The following is an 18,712-nucleotide window of genomic DNA, read 5'->3' as shown; positions in this document are numbered from 1 at the left end:
ATGCCCGGGTCAATTCATTTATATGTGGAAATTACAGCATTGGCTAGCAAACCTGACAGACAACGCAGCCCTGCTTTGAACTCCCCCTCAAGTGTCAATCGTTGTTTTGATGAAAGGGACTATATAGCAGCATGGCTCTGCACAGCAGCGTGTGTTCAATCTGCACTGTGGTGTTTAAAGTCCAGGCTGCTGTCTTTGTTGCCCTGCTTGAGGTTTCATCAATGTGATGTGTGCAATGAGGTTTCATCAATGTGATGTGTGCATGAGGTTTCATCAATGTGATGTGTGCAATGAGGTTTCAGTAATGTGATGTGTGCAATGAGGTTTCGATAATGTGATGTGTGCAATGAGGTTTCGATAATGTGATGAGTGCAATGAGGTTTCGATAATGTGATGAGTGCAATGAGGTTTTAGTAATGTGATGTGTGCAATGAGGTTTCAGTAATGTGATGAGTGCAATGAGGTTTCAGTAATGTGATGTGTGCAATGAGGTTTCGATAATGTGATAAGTGCAATGAGGTTTCGATAATGTGATGTGTGCAATGAGGTTTCGATAATGTGATGTGTGCAATGAGGTTTCGATAATGTGATGTGTGCAGTGAGGTTTCATAATGTGATGAGTGCAATGAGGTTTCAGAATGTGATGCAATGAGGTTTCAGTAATGTGATGTGTGCAATGAGGTTTCAGTAATGTGATGAGTGCAATGAGGTTTCAGTAATGTGATGTGTGCAATGAGGTTTCGATAATGTGATGTGTGCAATGAGGTTTCGATAATGTGATGTGTGCAATGAGGTTTCAGTAATGTGATGTGTGCAGTGAGGTTTCAGTAATGTGATGTGTGCAATGAGGTTTCGATAATGTGATGAGTGCAATGAGGTTTTGATAATGTGACGTGTGCAATGAGGTTTCGATAATGTGATGTGTGCAGTGAGGTTTCGATAATGTGATGTGTGCAATGAGGTTTCATTAATGTGATGTGTGCAGTGAGGTTTCGATAATGTGATGTGTGCATGAAGTTTCATCAATGTGATGTGTGCAATGAGGTTTCATCAATGTGATGTGTGCAATGAGGTTTCATTTCTTACTGATTTTAGATTGTATCATTAGTAAAGCAAGTGTCACTTAGACAAACCATTGCCTTTTTAAAAGCTTTTTAATATTGATTTGTGACATCACCTCATGTACAGTAAACACATTACGTAAGTAGGGATTAGGGAGGGGGGCTTGGTTTCCCATTTCCCTATTTAGTGGTGTCTCCACTGTCATGAGCCTCTTGTCGTTCCAGTCTGTGCTCTGGGTCTAGATGTGCATATGACTAATCATCTGGAATGGTTTCTGTTCTTTCTGCTGTTAATCCCCTACTGCCGCTGGGCTTTGTGGTACCCAGGTGAAGCCGTGCTGCTCGGTGGCTCTGTTGTTGTGCTGGCTGGGAAAATGTTTCACTGCTATCTTTCAAGTTTCCTTCTTGGTTGCATTTGATTTCATGCTCGTCTAACTGCGATGTGGCTGCCGTCTGAATTGCTTGACAGGTGCTGCCCTGTCTGTATTGCTTGACAGGTGCTGCCCTGTCTGTATTGCTTGACAGGTGCTGCCCTGTGCTCTTCCTACTTTATGCACAATGCATTTTGCATTTTAAGGCTCTGCCCAGCTATTGTTACATCAAAGATAATATTTGACGCCTGCATTCCTTGCAAACGATTCCTTTATATTGTTTATGATATAGAATATTAGTCCTATAAAGGCTGATTTAGTTTGAAACCTCTTTGGCTATGCAAGGCGGAATAAAAAAGTCTACTGTGGAAGAAGCTGGACTATACTGTAGTAAATGGAGTAATGATAGTCATGAATGTTAAAATATGCTTTCTAACTCTATCACTTACTGTTTGTATCTTAAATAACTTTTGGTAGATTTCTTTGTACAGCACAGCTAATACCTTTACTCTAACTTGCTCATTTTTGTTCATGTAACTTATTTTTATAACATACATAATCATGTTATAAATCAAATGAAATATGAACACATTAAAGAAGTCAATGAACATGTACAAATGGAGAATATCGACAGTAACAATGGTAAGCGTTGGAAGCAATGCTAGCACACCTTCGTACCTGAGTTAACCCCAATCAAGCCATTACGAGGTTAATCCCATTCCAATCCCCTTCCATTTCTCCTGCCTGCTCCTCTCGCTCGCACACGCTGCTTTTCAATTAGTGCCTCCAGGGAGTAACCCAGCCCTCCTGGAATATTACAGACTCCTCTCATTTCTGCACAATATGTCATTGATGCTAACTGAATAAAATAGCAACCGTAATTGACATGCAGGAACTCATTTTCACACATATCTGCTGAGGCACTTAAATGGAACTTTCAGCTAGTCTCTTCTAATTCTGTTTTGCCTCTATTTGAAACACGTTGCTGAATTTTACAAAAGCCGAGAAGACCACATGCAAACTCATTTCTATACCCTTTGTAGAGTCTATAGAGAAGAGTGTTTGAATGTTGAGTGATTCTGTATCATTCAGAATTGCATTGGCAGGTTCTGCTGCAGTGGTTATAGGTCATGCCTTATAGATTACAAGGCAGTGGTGGTCTATGGATGACCGTGCAGCTTGTTCTGGGAAATACTGACTGAAGCAAAGTGTAGTAACGCTCATGTTTACAGTGCACGTTTACCACTATAAACTGTTATAATATATAGTAGTCTTGACTACAGCTCACAGAATCCTTTAAGTGCCCGATATTCAAAGAGGTGAAAAGGCAATCAATAGCCCCCTTTTTTGGAAATTAACCCCCTTTTTGTAGCATTTTAGAGGGCATTAGTAGCTGTGTAATGACATTCCAATTAACAGAGTCTTGCTCTTACCCATTAACTACTATGTAATTACATGGTAATGGGCTTCTCAACATCTTCTTACATTCTGTAATTACATTGAACAGCATGGTGCAGACCATTTCCATGTAACAGCATACTCCTTACATGAGTAGTTACCATGTAAGTGCAAGCACCACTGGTAGTTGTCTAGGTATCACCGTGCTATTCCATAGTCACGCATGCCCTGTAAGCTGTGTGCATACCATACTGTACAGGAGCAGAATGCAGTCAGGATGCAGTTTCACAATGGCATGGGGAACCTGCTGGAGTGAAGTCATTCTTCACTCGGCTGTTGCAGGTTGTGTTCCACTCGAAGCTAAGAGCTGCTTTATTTAGGGTTTTTCTTTCACACTTTGCATGAGGAAAGCCTGTCCGGATGCTTGGCAGTGTTAGGGTAGGAGTGGTGGGGACCAAATACATTTGCCTGGTACCATGTTTACAAGGCAAATGAGCTGCTCCCAGGTTGTTAACACCTGCAAATCGCATGAGGTCACGCTGAGAGCACGAGCATTGCACATTGCAAGTCACACTTTCCAACAAGTGACACTTGGAACCCATGAGGGCTTCCTCTGTTTACTCACTCACTAACATTCAAACAGAAGTCATATTTAGAGTATTTGATACATCATTGCTTTTGAATTTCTGCCACGTATTCCATGTTTATGTGTCAATGCCAGTTACTGGTATTGGGTCTATTATAATGAAGCAAACACTGTCACCCTATCCCTTCACTGTATTTAGTGTATACAGTAATGATCATTTTAAGTGAGGGTTCTACATACAGAGACTGTATTTAGTGTATACAGTAATGTTCATTAAGAGAGGAAGATGTACATACAGAGACTGTATTTAGTGTATACAGTAATGTTCATTATAAGAGGGGTGTGTTCTACATATACAGACTGTATTTAGAATCGCCACGGTTTAACCCTTTCCTGTATGGCGACCTCGTATGGAAGACGCAAATGCATGATGACATCATATGAGCCGAATGCCATTTTTTCCTGATATAAAGCAACGGAAAAACATTTGATTTGACGAATATCTTTGTTCTGTGTCCAAAACTACTTCAAATATGTTGTTCAGCTATTTCCATTATTTCGTGCAAGAAAGGATTAGATCGTTAAAATAAAAAAAAAACCCATGTGATTCTATACAGGGTTTCAAACCTGCAAATGAACAATGGTACAAAATATGACAATATAAAAAGAAAAAAAAAACTTTTCGTGTTACATTATGCATCTAGGCTACTGCATATTTTACTATACATATCCATGTTTACGGCTGTATAAAATGACGTCCAGAGAAAACCTCCAAGGGATCACATGGTCCAAAAACGCAAGGAATCTTACCCTTCTCAAGGAGTCTGAAACTCCACCTTGCCCTGTCCTTGCCTGCATGCTGGTAGGAAACTAAAATGATTTACTACCAGCATAGGCCTTCCAGGGATCGCCGACAAGGACAACAGTCGCTTGCACCTCACCTAAGTATCCGCACCTTATTGATATGGGAAGCAAAAACACTGGAGGTACAAGCTAGCCCATACTGGTCTTGGACCACAAACTCATATTGTAAATCGAAGTTTGGATGAGACACGTGTTACTATCTAAATGCAATACAGAAACAAACAAACAAACAAAAACAATTCAAAACATACTTTGTTCTTAGTTATGCGTCACAGAAACACAGTTCCGTAAAGTCCAGCAAACAGAAAAGGTTTTATGTCACCGGTAGAGTCCGAAACTGTATGAATGCTGTGCATTTGTTGGAAAAAAAAAAAAAAAAAAAAAAAAAAAAAAGCAAATCTTGAATCCGCTCACTTCCAAAAAAAGCCATTAAAGGGCATTAGGATCTGAAAAAAAACATTAAAAAGGAACAAACTCCGTTTTACACAAACTGCTCATTTCTGTTGTGAACTCTGATTCTCTGGGATATGCTTAGACGGTACCACGTGAGCTAAAGGAGGGGTGTCTCAAACTGCTCACCCACTAAAAAAGTCCGCTTTATAACCAGCCCCCGGATATATTATAGAAGATAAGCGCACAGACTTTGCTTTTCAGATGTTTATTAAAGTTTGAGCTGTAAAAGCGAGATATGGACTGTAACTGATTAAATATGTGAATTTTGTAATCACCCGTGCAGTCTTTATCTGTGCCTGAGACTTGGTACACATTTTACAGTGTTGGCAGTCCAGTCCTCCCTTAGATCAGAGAGGTCCAGTGTGCAGCTATGTCAGGAGACAGGACGGAACAGCGAGCGCTTCAGTATGAGCAAACTTTGGTAAGTGTCAGTGATACCTTGTGTTGGAGGGGTGTTGCTTTGTAACCGCGTTCTACCAAAAAACAATAAAACAAAACGAAATAAGCTGCAACACTTCGCTGCTGAAATGCACTGCAGTGTGACTGTTTACGCGGAGAAAGTGCATGACAACTAACAATAAAGAAAGTGCATTGTAAAGAACCGAGCTTGTTCTTTTTAAGAGAGACAATTCAGAGTAAAGAGACTTTGTCCGGAGTGGCGAGGCGTGTATTTGGAGTTTGTTTAGATCGTTTCTGGAGATCTACAGTACTGACGTTTTGTTATGGAATGCTGCGGTGTAGTGCAGTTATCGTTTTCCCTTTTTAAATGTTACCCTTCGTCCCAATACACGTACAACTCAGTATGCGACAGAAATCACGTATTTATTTATTTATTATAAGTTTATCATAGCTAAAAATACTCCGCAGTGTTTTGTGATAACACTAGTAAAGTCCGGGGACACCTGTAATAAACAGGGCAGGTATGTGCCTTGGTATATCGGTATGCGTTGTAGAGATACTAATGGAACACTGGACACCGCTTATACGCTCGGTATCCTGTATCTGCGGTCCTCTACAATGGTTTATTTGTCAGTTCTAAATGCGAAGTTGTCATGAGTGACAGGAACTGATTAACGCCATCGGATTGTTGCTGCTACATTGTGTATTATCGTGGCTTGTGTGTTACTGTGAATAACACCGTGTAACATTTTTTTTTTTGTTCCTGGGTAGTAAGTGTTATTTCCTAATTGCTTATGCCTCAAAAATATAGAAAATGTCTATTATTCCCCACAAACTTTGCTTTTGTGACCAGGACAGTGATATTTCAAAATATCACTATTTCCAATGGGAAAACGGGCAAATGTGTGTCTTTTCGTTCACATAAAGTCAGAAAAAAAACAGCATATTTACAGTATAATCGTAAATCTCGAAAAACTACTCACTTCTAAATCTTTTGTAGTCATCTTTGTATTACTTTAGTATAAATACATGTTAATTTGGATTCATGTTGTTTTTTTCTGATTTTATGTGAACGAAAAGACACACATTTGCCCATTTTCCCATTGCAAATAGTGATATTTTGAAATATCACTGTCCTGGTCACAAAAGCAAAGTTTGTGGGGAATAATAGCCATTTTCTGTACTTTTGAGGCATAAGCAATTAGGAAATAACACTTACTACCCGGAAACAAAAATTGTGTTACGATTTTTGTACCGGATGCGGCATCTAAGCCATATATGTCGACCGTGATAACGTGTCAGGTTATAAAACTCATACACAACCCATGGTGTGCGCACTGCCCCTGCGCACAAAAAGCAAATTTTGTGGGGAATAATAGCCATGTTCTGTACTTTTGAGGCATAAGCAATTAGGAAATAACACTTACTACCCAGGAACAAAAATTGTGTTACATAGTGTAATGCATGCGCATCCTAAACTCAGGTATAAACTCACTACAGTGAGTGCGTGCGTGTGCCTGCCGGTGTCTCTTACAGCGTCGCTGTGGGCGCGGATGGGCTGAACGGCTCTCTGCATCAATCTGCGCTTTTCTATATGTAATTGTCAGGGAGACACTGTGACTATGGATATTAACTCAGTGCTTCTTCAGCACAAAGCTTGGCTCCACAGAGTCTCTTCAGATGAAGAAGTGCTTTTCCTTTTTGCAGTATTGGATCCTGTATGTTTCTAGTGGGGTAGCTATTATTTGTACCTGTAGTGCCAGTATTCTAGTCATTAAAATGGGCTGAAGTGTTGTAGCAGCATACCAAGTGGCTTGGTGGGTAAATGCACTTCTCTTATCTCCTTTACATCTTGAGTGCTGCAAAGGCAGCGTGCATTTAGCATGGCCAGGACACAAGTCCCAAACTGCACTTACAACACTGTGCTTCAAAACCACTCAGCAACACAGAGAATCCTCAATGCCAGGGCAAGCAGAAATTCTGAACTTTTAATTCTGGGATTCAGCCAGTCCTCTTCTCCTGAGAACTTTTTTTCAATTGTTAATGTGTTCATTTTGCTATGATCTGGCATTTTGCTATGATCTGGCAAGCTATGATCTTTGCTGCTCTAGAAAGAGTGCAAAGAAGAGCGACCAGAATTATTCCGGGCTTAAAAGGCATGTCATATGCAGACAGGCTAAAAGAATTGAATCTGTTCAGTCTTGAACAAAGAAGACTACGTGGCGACCTAATTCAAGCATTCAAAATTCTAAAAGGTATTGACAGTGTCGACCCAAGGGACTTTTTCAGCCTGGAAAAAGAAACAAGGACCAGGGGTCACAAATGGAGTTTAGAAAAAGGGGCATTCAGAACAGAAAATAGGAGACACTTTTTTACACAGAGAATTGTGAGGGTCTGGAATCAACTCCCCAGTAATGTTGTTGAAGCTGACACCCTGGGATCCTTCAAGAAGCTGCTTGATGAGATTTTGGGATCAATAAGCTACTAACAACCAAACGAGCAAGATGGGCCGAATGGCCTCCTCTCGTTTGTAAACTTTCTTATGTTCTTATGTTCTTATGCCTGTGATACATTATCAAAGAAGCTTTTTAAATTGTGCACGCACCATTGCACAGCAGTGTAGTTTATTTATTGATATTATCCTACAGTTGTGACAGCGTATTGTCTCAATTTAGTTATTTTTCATTTGATAGCTTGTTATCTGTGTAACACAGATAGCTCCAATGAAGTTGCCATTAGCACGCAATGTAACACTGCTGCACTGTCTTCTGAAACAATAGGCGCCATGCACAGGGTAAGGAGGTTTCTGAGACAGCAGGCTGTTTGAGCACAGGGTGAGGAGGTTTCTAGCACACTTGGATTGACCGGACAGCTCCATGTAACTATCTTAAACAGGAAAGTAACAGAACAGAAGGAACCAATTAACAAACAGACTTCACGCACACACACAGATGCACGCACACACACACACAAACACACACACACACAGACATATTTTAGTATAATACTGCAGTGCCTGGTTGTCAGTCTAGGTGTATTACAGCAGTTCTATACCCCAATTCTCCTCCAGCTGTGTAACTGATGTGCCTGAGCCTCGGAGAGGCACCTTTGACTCGTTAGTTGCAGTTTGGTATGTACAGTATTACGAGACTGGGATATTTGAAAAAAAAAACAAACAATTCTGTCACATTTTGGGTGCTATAGTCCCAGACATTGCTGTTGCAAACACAGTGCAAATGTGACTTCGGGAACACAGACACAGGCTGAGACACTCTTCCATGAGACAGTTCCAGAATTAGAAATCAATTCTTTTTTATTAATTAATTTTTTTAAATAAATTTAGTCGTCGCCAGTTATTATTTTTTTATTATTTTCCTCCCAATTTAGTCATGTCCAGTTATTTTTTAGGCCCAGCTCACTGCTACCACCCCTATGCCGACTCAGCAGGGGTGAAGACGAACACACGCTGCCCTCCGAAGCGTGTGCCGTCAGCCTCCTGCATCTTTACGCACTGCAGACTCACCATACAGCCACCTAGAGCTACAGCATCAGAGGACAGCACAGCTCTGGGCAGCTTACAGACAAGCCCGCAGGCGACCGGCCAGACCACAGGGGTTGCTGGTGCATGGTGAGTCGAGGACACCTAGCCCCCCCCACCCCCGGGTGGCGCTGGGCCAAGTGACATAGCCTGGATTCGAACTTGCGATCTCCAGTCTATAGGGCAAATCCACACAGAGCGCCTTTACTGGATGCGTCACTCGAGAGCCCCAGAAGTCAATTCTAATGCGAGGAGCTGGAGTAATCTCAGAGACAGGGAAGCTTCATTGAGATCTCAGCCCAGACACAGGCCGGCAGGCAGGCAGGCATGCAGTACAGAGTCGCGTTATTTCTGATTGGGTCATTTAGCTATGTATTGATTCTGGGGCTTCTTTTATCCTGATGACTGTGACTCAAGTCGATCATAAGCAAGACAAGATTAATTGCTGTACGCTCTGCTTGACAGCCAGTCCCATCATTTACAGTGTAACCTCTTCAGGGCAGTTGTTCTTATATCATGATAGTTATTCAACCCTATGCAGCATGACATGCGTCAAAGACTAGAAATAAAATGCAAAAGTCTAAGAGCCACACAGGACAAATCACTCGCTCATTCTGCCAAAAGTGAAAATGGATTACTGTTATAAAAAGGCTGGCTTCTTTTTTGCAGAAGCCCTGAGCGGAAACTGCCTCTAAGAATTAGAGGATAGAAAAATATTTAGGGCCCTGTCTTGAAGAGAGTGCAAAATGTGGTTTTCTGAAAGGAATGAAACCCATGGTAAATGTATGCCAACACCAGCAGGAATTACACAAGCCTGGGAACTGGAGCCAGTTCTAGAAAGAGAGAAAGGGAGAGAGAGGCCGCACCATCCAGAGAGGCTGACATGGAGATATAACAGCTTTCCTAGCAACGGCTGGGCCATTGGGAAACATTCCTGCTGGAGCCAGCCTCCTTCATGTCCTGCCCTTCAAACTCCCAGGACCACTGGGAGATATTTAACATGAGGTGATAGCCCCATTCCGGTTGTGGGAAAGTGCAGACACATACTGAACCGCACAATCCCCTGAATCACACTATGTAACACAATTTTTGTTCCTGGGTAGTAAGTGTTATTTCCTAATTGCTTATGCCTCAAAAGTATAGAAAATGGCTATTATTCCTCACAAACTTTGCTTTTGTGACCAGGACAGTGATATTTTGAAATGTACCTATTTCCAATGAGAAAACGGTCTTTTCGTTCACATAAAGTCAGAAAAAAACAACATATGAATCCAAATTAACATGTATTGCTTTAGTATAAATACAAAAATGACTACAAAAGATTTAGAAGTGAGTAGGTTTTAGAGATTTACGATTATACTGTAAATCACTTTCACGAATCAGCCCCCAGATGTAGTCTTCCATCATGTTCTCGTTATACTGTCCTTGGTAGCGGCATTGAAAGTCCAGTATATCCTGGTGGAAGCGCTCGCCTTGCTCCTCTGAGTACGCTCCCATGTTCTCCTTGAATTTATCAAGAAGAGCATCAAGGATATGGACTTTGAGGGACATCCTACAGCCCATTGTGCCGTAGTTCTTCACCAGAGTCTCAACCAGCTCCACAGTTTTCGGCCTTGTGATTGCCCAGGAAGCCCCAAACCACTGCGACAAAGCTGTTCCAAGCCGCTTTCTCCTTACTAGTGAGCTTCTTGGGGAATTCATTGCACTCCAGGATCTTCTTTATCTGTGGTCCGACGAAGACACCCGCTTTGACCTTTGCCTCAGACAGCTTAGGGAAGAAGTCTTGAAGGTACTTGAAGGCTGCTGACTTCTTATCTAGAACTCTGACAAATTGTTTCATAAGGCCCAATTGGATGTGCAGTGGTGGCATCAGCACCTTCCGGGGGTCCACCAGTGGCTCCCACTTGACGTTGTTCCTCCCCACAGAGAACTCGGTCCGCTGTGGCCTGTCCCGCCTGTGGTAGTGCACCTTGGTGTCCCTGCTGTCCCAAAGGCAAAGCTAGCAGGGAAACTTGGTAAAACCGCCTTGGAGACCCATCAGGAATGCCACCATTGCAGCCTCTTGATGCCATCTCAGAAAAATGCAGATATGTATCCACTTAAGCAGCTGGAACTAAACTGAACTGGTGGGCTTAAGGCCCCTGTATTTATACTACTATTTATATTACTGGAAAGTTCTAGAAAGTTCTAGAAGTTACTCCAAGTTTACTCAGCACTGAATCTATCTGGAATGTTCTGGAAAATAGGTAAATTTCAAAATATCACTGTCCTGGTCTCAAAAGCAAAGTTTGTGGGGAATAATAGCCATTTTCTATATTTTTAGGCATAAGCAATTAGGAAATAACACTTACTACCCAGGAACCAAAAAAAAAAAAAAAAATGTTACACATGAAAGTAGTATTAATCATAAATTTAATTCTATGTCTTGAGAAAAAGGTGACGAATCGGATACATACTTGCACTCTTTATGGTGGAGTCAAAAAAACCAAAAAACAAGAAGATAAAAGAGACAAAAACTAATACGTGTGAGTTCGTATGCAAGGCATACAGTGGTTTGCGAAAGTATTGACCCCCCCTTGGCATTTTTCCTATTTAGTTGCCTTACAACCTGGAATTAAAATTGATTTTTATTTGGATTTCATGTAATGGACATACACAAAATAGTCCAAATTGGTAAATTGAAATGAAAAAAATTCTAAAAAATAAATAACGGAAAAGTGGTGTGTGCATATGTATTCACCCCCTTTGCTATTAAGCCTCTAAATAAGATCTGGTGCAACCAATTACCTTCAGAAGTCAGATAATTAGTTAACTAAAGTCCACCTGTGTGCAATCTTAAGTGTCACATGATCTGTCACATGATCTCCGTATATATACACCTGTTCTGAAAGGCCCCAGAGTCTACAACACCACTAAGCAAGGGGCACCATGAAGACGAAGGAGCTCTCCAAACAGGTCAGGGACAAAGTTGTGGAGATGTACAGATCAGGGTTGGGTTATAAAAAAATATCTGAAACTTTGAACATCCCACAGAGCACCATTAAAGCCATTATTAAAAAATGGATAGAATATGGCACCACAACAGACCTGGCAAGAGAGGGCTGGCCACCAAAACTCACGGACCAGGCAAGGAGGGCATTAATCAGAGAGGCAACAAAGAGACCAAAGATAACCCTGAAGGAGCTGCAAAGCTCCACAGCGGAGATTGGAGTATCTGTCCATAGGACCACTTTAAGCCGTACACGCCACAGAGCTGGGCTTTACAGAAGAGTGGCCAGAAAAAAGCCATTGCTTAAAGAAAAAAATAAACAAGCACGTTTGGTGTTCGCCAAAAGGCATGTGGGAGACTCCCCAAACATATGGAAGAAGGTACTCTGGTTAGATGAGACTAAAATTTAGCTTTTTGGCCATCAAGGAAAACGCTATGTCTGGCCAAACCCAACACCTTTCATCACCCCGAGAGCACCATCCCCACAGTGAAGCATGGTGGTGACAGCATCATGCTGTGGCGATGTTTTTCATCGGAAGGGACTGGGAAACTGGTCAGAATTGCAGGAATGATGGATGTCGCTAAATACAGAGAAATTCTTGAGGGAAACCTGTTTCAGTCTTCCAGAGATTTGAGACTGGGACGGAGGTTCACCTTCCAGCAGGACAGTGACCCTAAGCATACTGGTAAAGCAACACTCGAGTGGTTTAAGGGGAAACATTTCAATGTCTTGGAATGGCCTAGTCAAAGCCCAGACCTCAATCCAATTGGTAATCTGTGGTATGACTTAAAGATTGCTGTACACCAGCGAAACCCATCCAACTTGATGGAGCTGGAGCAATTTTGCCTTGAGGAATGGGCAAAAATCCCAGTGGCTAGATGTGCCAAGCTTATTGATACATACCCCAAGAGACTTGCAGTTGTAATTGCTGCAAAAGGTGGCTCTACAAAGTATTGACTTTGGGAGGGTGAATACTTATGCACGCTCAAGTTTTCTGTTTTTTTGTCTTGTTTCTTGTTTGTTTCACAATAAAAAATATTTAGCATCTTCAAAGTGGTAGGCATGTTGTGCAAATCAAATGATACAAACCCCCAAAAAATCTATTTTAATTCCAGGTTGTAAGGCAACAAAATAGGAAAAATGCCAAGGGGGGGTCAATACTTTCGCAAGCTACTGTAGTTTTCCTTAAAGTTCTGGAAAGACCCCTTAGCACAGTGAGGGGAGGCCTGGGGAGTGAGCTAGTGTGGACGATTGCTCATGAACTCCAGGTGCTGTTCTGCATAAGAATAAGAGAGCTGTCCTCTACAGCTAAGCTGGGCAGAAAGTCAAAGCTACTGCATGTTGTGAATGGAAATGTTGGAGTGCTCTGCCATTAATGCGTTTCTCTGGAGCCAGGGATAGGGCCAGCAGTGCTAGTGCTGGCAATAGGTGATCTGAAAGCTTTCAGTAATGATAGGGAGATGGAAAATCTGAAGGTGCATTACAACAGTTAGTCTTGTGCTGTGTCTAGATGTCACAGTGGACACTCCAGACACTAGCGATGCATGCATTAAGTGTGATATTGAAATGAAATCACAAATTGTATTGTGTTGTATTATACCATGCACAACACTTTAGATCTGCCATTCATTGTTAAGTGTCATTAATTCATATGTAAATGTTACAAGGGATGTTATAAACAACATTAGCCAGTTAATAATAGTAATACCAGGTATATCTTCATGATAAGAACATGTAATAAATGCCTTTACTGTTGCTTTATATATACAGCATAAGCTTTGGACTAGTAACAAGTCTTTTAAATATGGTTCCAATATTTTTTTTTTCTTCTCCTTGTTTATTAAACGTTCTGGAGATCAGTTCTAAATGGATCTGCAAACGAAAGTGTAAATGAATGAATGTTTGAAAAGAGAGTTGGAGGCTTCTGAGCACATCTAGATTCTGAGAAGCTCCCTGAAAAGCTAGGGACAGAATGTTACAGTGGACGAGCAGCCAGGCACAAGAGACGACAGTGCCAGATTGCAACATGGAATAGTAGCAAGACTGTTGATAGCGGTGCCAAATGCACAAAGACTGCATATGTTGAAAAGCACAGGATCGGTGGTTTGTGCCAGCACTTTTGCACCTTTTGTAAATGAAGCCCATTCTGTTATAATGTTTTTCGAGTATATCTGTATAATGGCTTAGCTTGGGTTGCGTGTATGAGCTTTGTTATGTAGGCAGTATAAACCAATTTATTTTTTATTTTTTTGGTGCAGTACTTGTTTACATCATTTCAGTTGTACAGTTTTGTATATACATGAAATACCTGTATATATACACATTTATTTTCAAATATTTGTTTTTCATTTTTTACCGTTTTTTGAGGTGCCGTTTTGTGCATTTCTGTTCAAATGTCTGTTTATTTACAATGTTTTGGTTGTAGGTGCTTCATATGACTGAATAAAACTACGCCTTATATTCAGTTGTTTGTCCTTACATTATAATATTATGTTGTTTTTAATCCGCCTGTCAAATTGACTGGTCATGGTTGTTCTAGGTATGTGTATAAACACGGTGGTTCTAGTTTTAACAAACTTTCACTGTGGTTTATTACATGTGCTGAGCTTTTACTATTGGAAGACAAGGTCACGTTACATATCTAAAGAAGATAATAAGATGCAAGTACATTTTATAACAATTGGTGAGCAATGCTTTTGTAAGAAACAGGAGATGAATAATAGGAATCCTGTCAACAGGTTACATTCACATAATCAGTGGTCCCTTATCTGCAGTGGGAAAAAATAGAAAGTCATTACCTTGCCTTGCGAAATCTCTTTTTTTACTCCAGATAAAAATGTATACCCTTGTTTATGACTGCGGGGTAAAGACCAACCCCACTGTAGAAATCTCTCTTTGTATAGAGAAAGAACAACTCAAGCAAAGGTAGCCAAGGTCACAAGCTCTTGTTAATGTTTAGTTTGAACTTCTGTTTTAAAAAACACATTTCATTTTTTTTTTGTATAGCACCTTTTCCACACAGTTGTGTCTTATTGCTATTACTATTATTGTCTAAAATTAGGTCTGTGTCAGTGTGTGTGTGAGTACATGTGTCTCTGTGTGCGTGTGTATCTGTGTGACTGTGTCTGTGTGTCTCTGAATGTGTGTGTTTCTCTATGTACCTGTCTCTGTGTGTGTCTGCTTTATGTTTTTATGTCCTCTGTCCTACTCGGCAGCTACTATATGTTATAACGTGATTACACATACACAAGCTAACCAGTGCAGCCCCCATCAATTAGCAGCAGTGTGTGGTTGTGAGAGTGACCGTCCTGACATGAAAGTGTATGAAAATGTGAATGAAGGCACTGTGTTCCAGCATGCTGTGGTGTGCAAGGTATATTTGTATTTTGACTAGTTTAAATTGTGACAATAAAATGCCATATTTGAATTCAAGTAATGTAGAACCCACCTTGATCGAAGTAATCAGACTAGACAGCGTTTCTAGTCAATACAAAGGAACAGTTTTATTAGAAATAAAACTAAAGAAAAAATGAAAGGTGCAATAACTAAAGTAATGCAGAAAGGAAGAATGAACTAAACAGTACAGAAAAGAAAGTTTAAACAACGACACCTCACTCCCGCTGGTTGATCAGCGATCCAAAGCAATTTATGGGAGATTCCCTTAACGGTTACAACTAGCTATTTAAGACGAAGGTTAGTCTTAACAGGTATTACTATGCATCGTTAAATCAGTCTCATATATATATATATATAGTTTTGGTTCAGAAGGCAATTCTCACTCTGTTCTCGAGTTCATAAGTTCATTAAAACACTACTCATTGAATGCTTAATGGACGTTCGCTGCCTCCTCCAGCTGATTCATGTCTTCAACAATACAGCCGCTCGAAGGCTGTTCTTCTGGCAAGGACAGGTCCAGGTTCAGGGGTCTGCCTTCCTCGCGTTTTGTCCAACTGTTTCTCCAGTGATTTAATCAGGGCTGAATTTGAGATTTGATTACAAGTACTTTAGGATTTTAGACGTCTTAAGCAGCGGACTCCCACACCAAGGCAAACACTAGAATAGTTATCCGTATTAGACTGTCTGGAAACGGTATCTCTGCTCCAACTGGTCGCAGGCTGGATCTTCAGCTTGTCACAGTTCAAAGACTGTTTTTTTGTGTCAGAACCTTGGATTTTGTGTCGGGAGCCCTGTTTGAGTGTCCCGCTTATGCTTTAGTAATCTTCTCTTTTACCCCTGTGATTGGATAATTTGGTTATTTTGAGCGGTGCCTGAGTCCATGTGGAATATTTCCCATTGGTTGTTCTTGTTCCGATGCGGCCCCTTGTTCTTAATTGGTCCGCTATTCTGCCCCCTGTCGGCTGGATTTATGAAATGGACTGTTTTCTGTCCTAGGTGTCAAAGTACCCAGAACTGTCTGGCTTGCGGCAGTGATTGTGAAGATAAGCCATTTGTCCAGTATGTAGTTTACGACTCTCTTTAAAAGCATTCTTTGTCAGTGGGGGAGTTTTTGACCAGAAACCAAGTAGACACAGAGAATGGCTTAAAATCCCTCTCTGTATATTTCAATTCTATTACTTTGACGCTACAGTGCCGTGGCTAATCTGCAGCTAAATTAACTGTGTGTTCTTTCAATTCAGTCCAGGTCCTTGCCTGTCAACCACTCAGTCCTAGGTGCCTGATTAACCCATAACTTCAGCCTCTGTACTTTCATATACCAGGGATGAGAATTAGACTCCAATTGCATAGCAGTTTGATTCATTCATGGTTTTACTTTGTTTAGTAAGACCCACCTGAGCTTATTGCCTATACAATGGGGCTGATCAAGCTCGTATTAAAACCTGGAATGGGTGAAAGTGCTCTGCAGTCAGAGTCTTATGGCCATCCCTGTATACAGTGTGCTGAATAATTGTTAACACCATTGTCCCTCTGCTGTAATAACACAGGGAAGAATCTGTTTGTTTTCTGCTGCTACTGCTTAACCTGGTTTCAGGCAGGCAAGCAGGGAGACAGGCAGGCGTTGTTAGTATGTTATGGCCGTCGGGCTCCTTCTTTTTGTCTTCATTATTTTCTTCTATACACTAGGCATGCTCTTATTGCATGAGTCTGTTGGATATATTTTGCCTGATTCTTGAGGGCTGTCTTGTGTACCCTGACCTGTCCAGTCCAGTCTGAATGGGGAGGCACAGTGAGTTTGGGGGGCTGCAGTATCCAGTCCAGTCTGAATGGGGAGGCACAATGAGTTTGGGGGGCTGCAATATCCAGTCCAGTCTGAATGGGGAGGCACAGTGAGACTGGGGGGCTGCAGTATCCAGTCCAGTCTGAATGGGGAGGCACAGTGAGACTGGGGGGCTGCAGTATCCAGTCCAATCTGAATGGGGAGGCACAGTGAGTTTGGGGGGCTGCAGTATCCAGTCCAGTCTGAATGGGGAGGCACAGTGAGTTTGGGGGGCTGCAGTATCCAGTCCAGTCTGAATGGGGAGGCACAGTGAGTTTGGGGGGCTGTAGTAACTCAGTATTGTAACAGAACAGGATGCTCTGATCTGACATGATATGGTGCATGTTATGGTTGAAAGCTACACTCAAGAGTACATTGCTGTCTTCAGTTCTGCTCTCAGTAGTTCAGTGAAAAGTAAGTTGAACAGAATTTTAGCCAAGTACAGTTGATGTGATCACCAGGCATCGACAGCCTTTGTTGCAGCTTTTAAATGATTAATTGATCTTGCGCTCAGGGTCAAGTAAATCATTTAGGACCTTAAACTGTGTAGCCTATTCTACAGAGTAATTTTACTAAAAAAAAAATATTTACCCATACATCCGTTTATAAACGATTGATATACAATGGTGATGATTGGTGTGTAAAGATTTCTGCATCACTGTATGCTTATTCTCAGTCTCTCTTGTGTGAAAGTCCTGTATTGATCAGAGTACCTATCTGTCTGTCTGTACAGTGTCTGTGACGTCACTCTCTTCGTGGTCATCCTCGCTGTGTGTGTGTGTGTGTGTGTGTGTGTGTGTGTGTGTGTCTATCTTTCCTTGTCTGGATAGCATCTCTCCCTTTCCTTACAGTGCTGTTTGTATCTTGGAGATCTGTGAGAGCCCAGTCTGCTGTCCACTATGCAGTCTGTAGCTCCCACAGGCAGATGCCCTCTGCTGATTGAGGTTGAATGAACAGCGGTGCATGGAGGTGATAAAACAAGACTGTGATCGTTGCAGAGAAGGATTTCACCACTCTGCTGCTGGCCACCTCTCAGTGTTAACCCTTTAATTGCACCAGGGCCTGACGAACCTCTCGGAGCCCCCAGACATAGCAGTATCTCAGTGTACACATGCTCACCTGCTTGCCTGTTCTGTAATAGAGCTCTCTCTGCTGCTCAGTATAGTCGTTCTCCCCTTCTCGGGTTTGTATGGAGGGTGCTGGAGAGGATGTCCAAGTGTTATTAATGCAACACGGCCAGCACAGTAATGAGAGTGCTGTGTTCAGGGTTAGCTTCTGATCCGAAGCCTGAGGATGGGGTATGGAAAACCCTCTTGGAAAATCTGAAGGTTTTTGTTTGTCTATTTAGTTTTTGTTTTGCTTTCCTTTTGATATTTGAGATTTCGTTAGAAATGACATTCCCGTGACACCTGCTTGAGAGAGAGGATTTACTTTTTACGGAAGAGTGCCAAAACAGAAGGTAAAATCCTAATTCGGAATGATCTGGAATCTGGGTTGGTAGACTACTGATGTTTCTGAGAAAAACTGCAAGAATTCTGCTATTCCCAAGCAAGTCGTGAGCAGCTTGTTTGGATTTGATGGAAATAACCGGAATCAACCACAACATGAGCTGGGTGATTATTATTAATCACCTTCTGTTGAGTCTATATCAGTGTAAATGTCACAGCGGTCTGGCTCAGAGGTTCATTTGCTTTCATGTGGTGGCCGGGAGGCTCATGTGAGCAGGGACTCTCTCTCCTCTCTCTCTAAACTTGATGCGTATCTCAGTTTCCGCATGTGCCTCCCTGCGTGGCACAACTCAAATGTTTACATTCAGCGAGATGCAACTAACCTGCTG

The 18,712-nt window shown here is 41.6% G+C and overlaps 1 protein-coding gene across 5 annotated transcripts in view; it reads left to right on the top strand.

Annotated features, from left to right (window-relative positions):
* Nucleotides 1–4,920: 4,920 nt before the first annotated feature.
* Nucleotides 4,921–18,712, top strand: part of LOC121323213 (chloride channel protein 2-like) — a 134,102-nt gene continuing 120,310 nt past the window's right edge. For all 5 annotated transcript variants that reach the window (XM_041264121.1, XM_041264124.1, XM_041264122.1 and 2 more), the window contains exon 1: nt 4,921–5,154. In XM_041264121.1, the coding sequence (XP_041120055.1) occupies nt 5,104–5,154 (51 nt within the window). In that variant the 5' untranslated portion in view covers nt 4,921–5,103. The remainder of the gene's footprint in view (nt 5,155–18,712) is intronic.

The sequence above is a fragment of the Polyodon spathula genome, chromosome 11 (assembly GCF_017654505.1).
Source record: "Polyodon spathula isolate WHYD16114869_AA chromosome 11, ASM1765450v1, whole genome shotgun sequence".
Taxonomy (NCBI): Eukaryota; Metazoa; Chordata; class Actinopteri; order Acipenseriformes; family Polyodontidae; genus Polyodon; species Polyodon spathula.
This window is presented reverse-complemented; position numbering and strand designations above follow the sequence as displayed.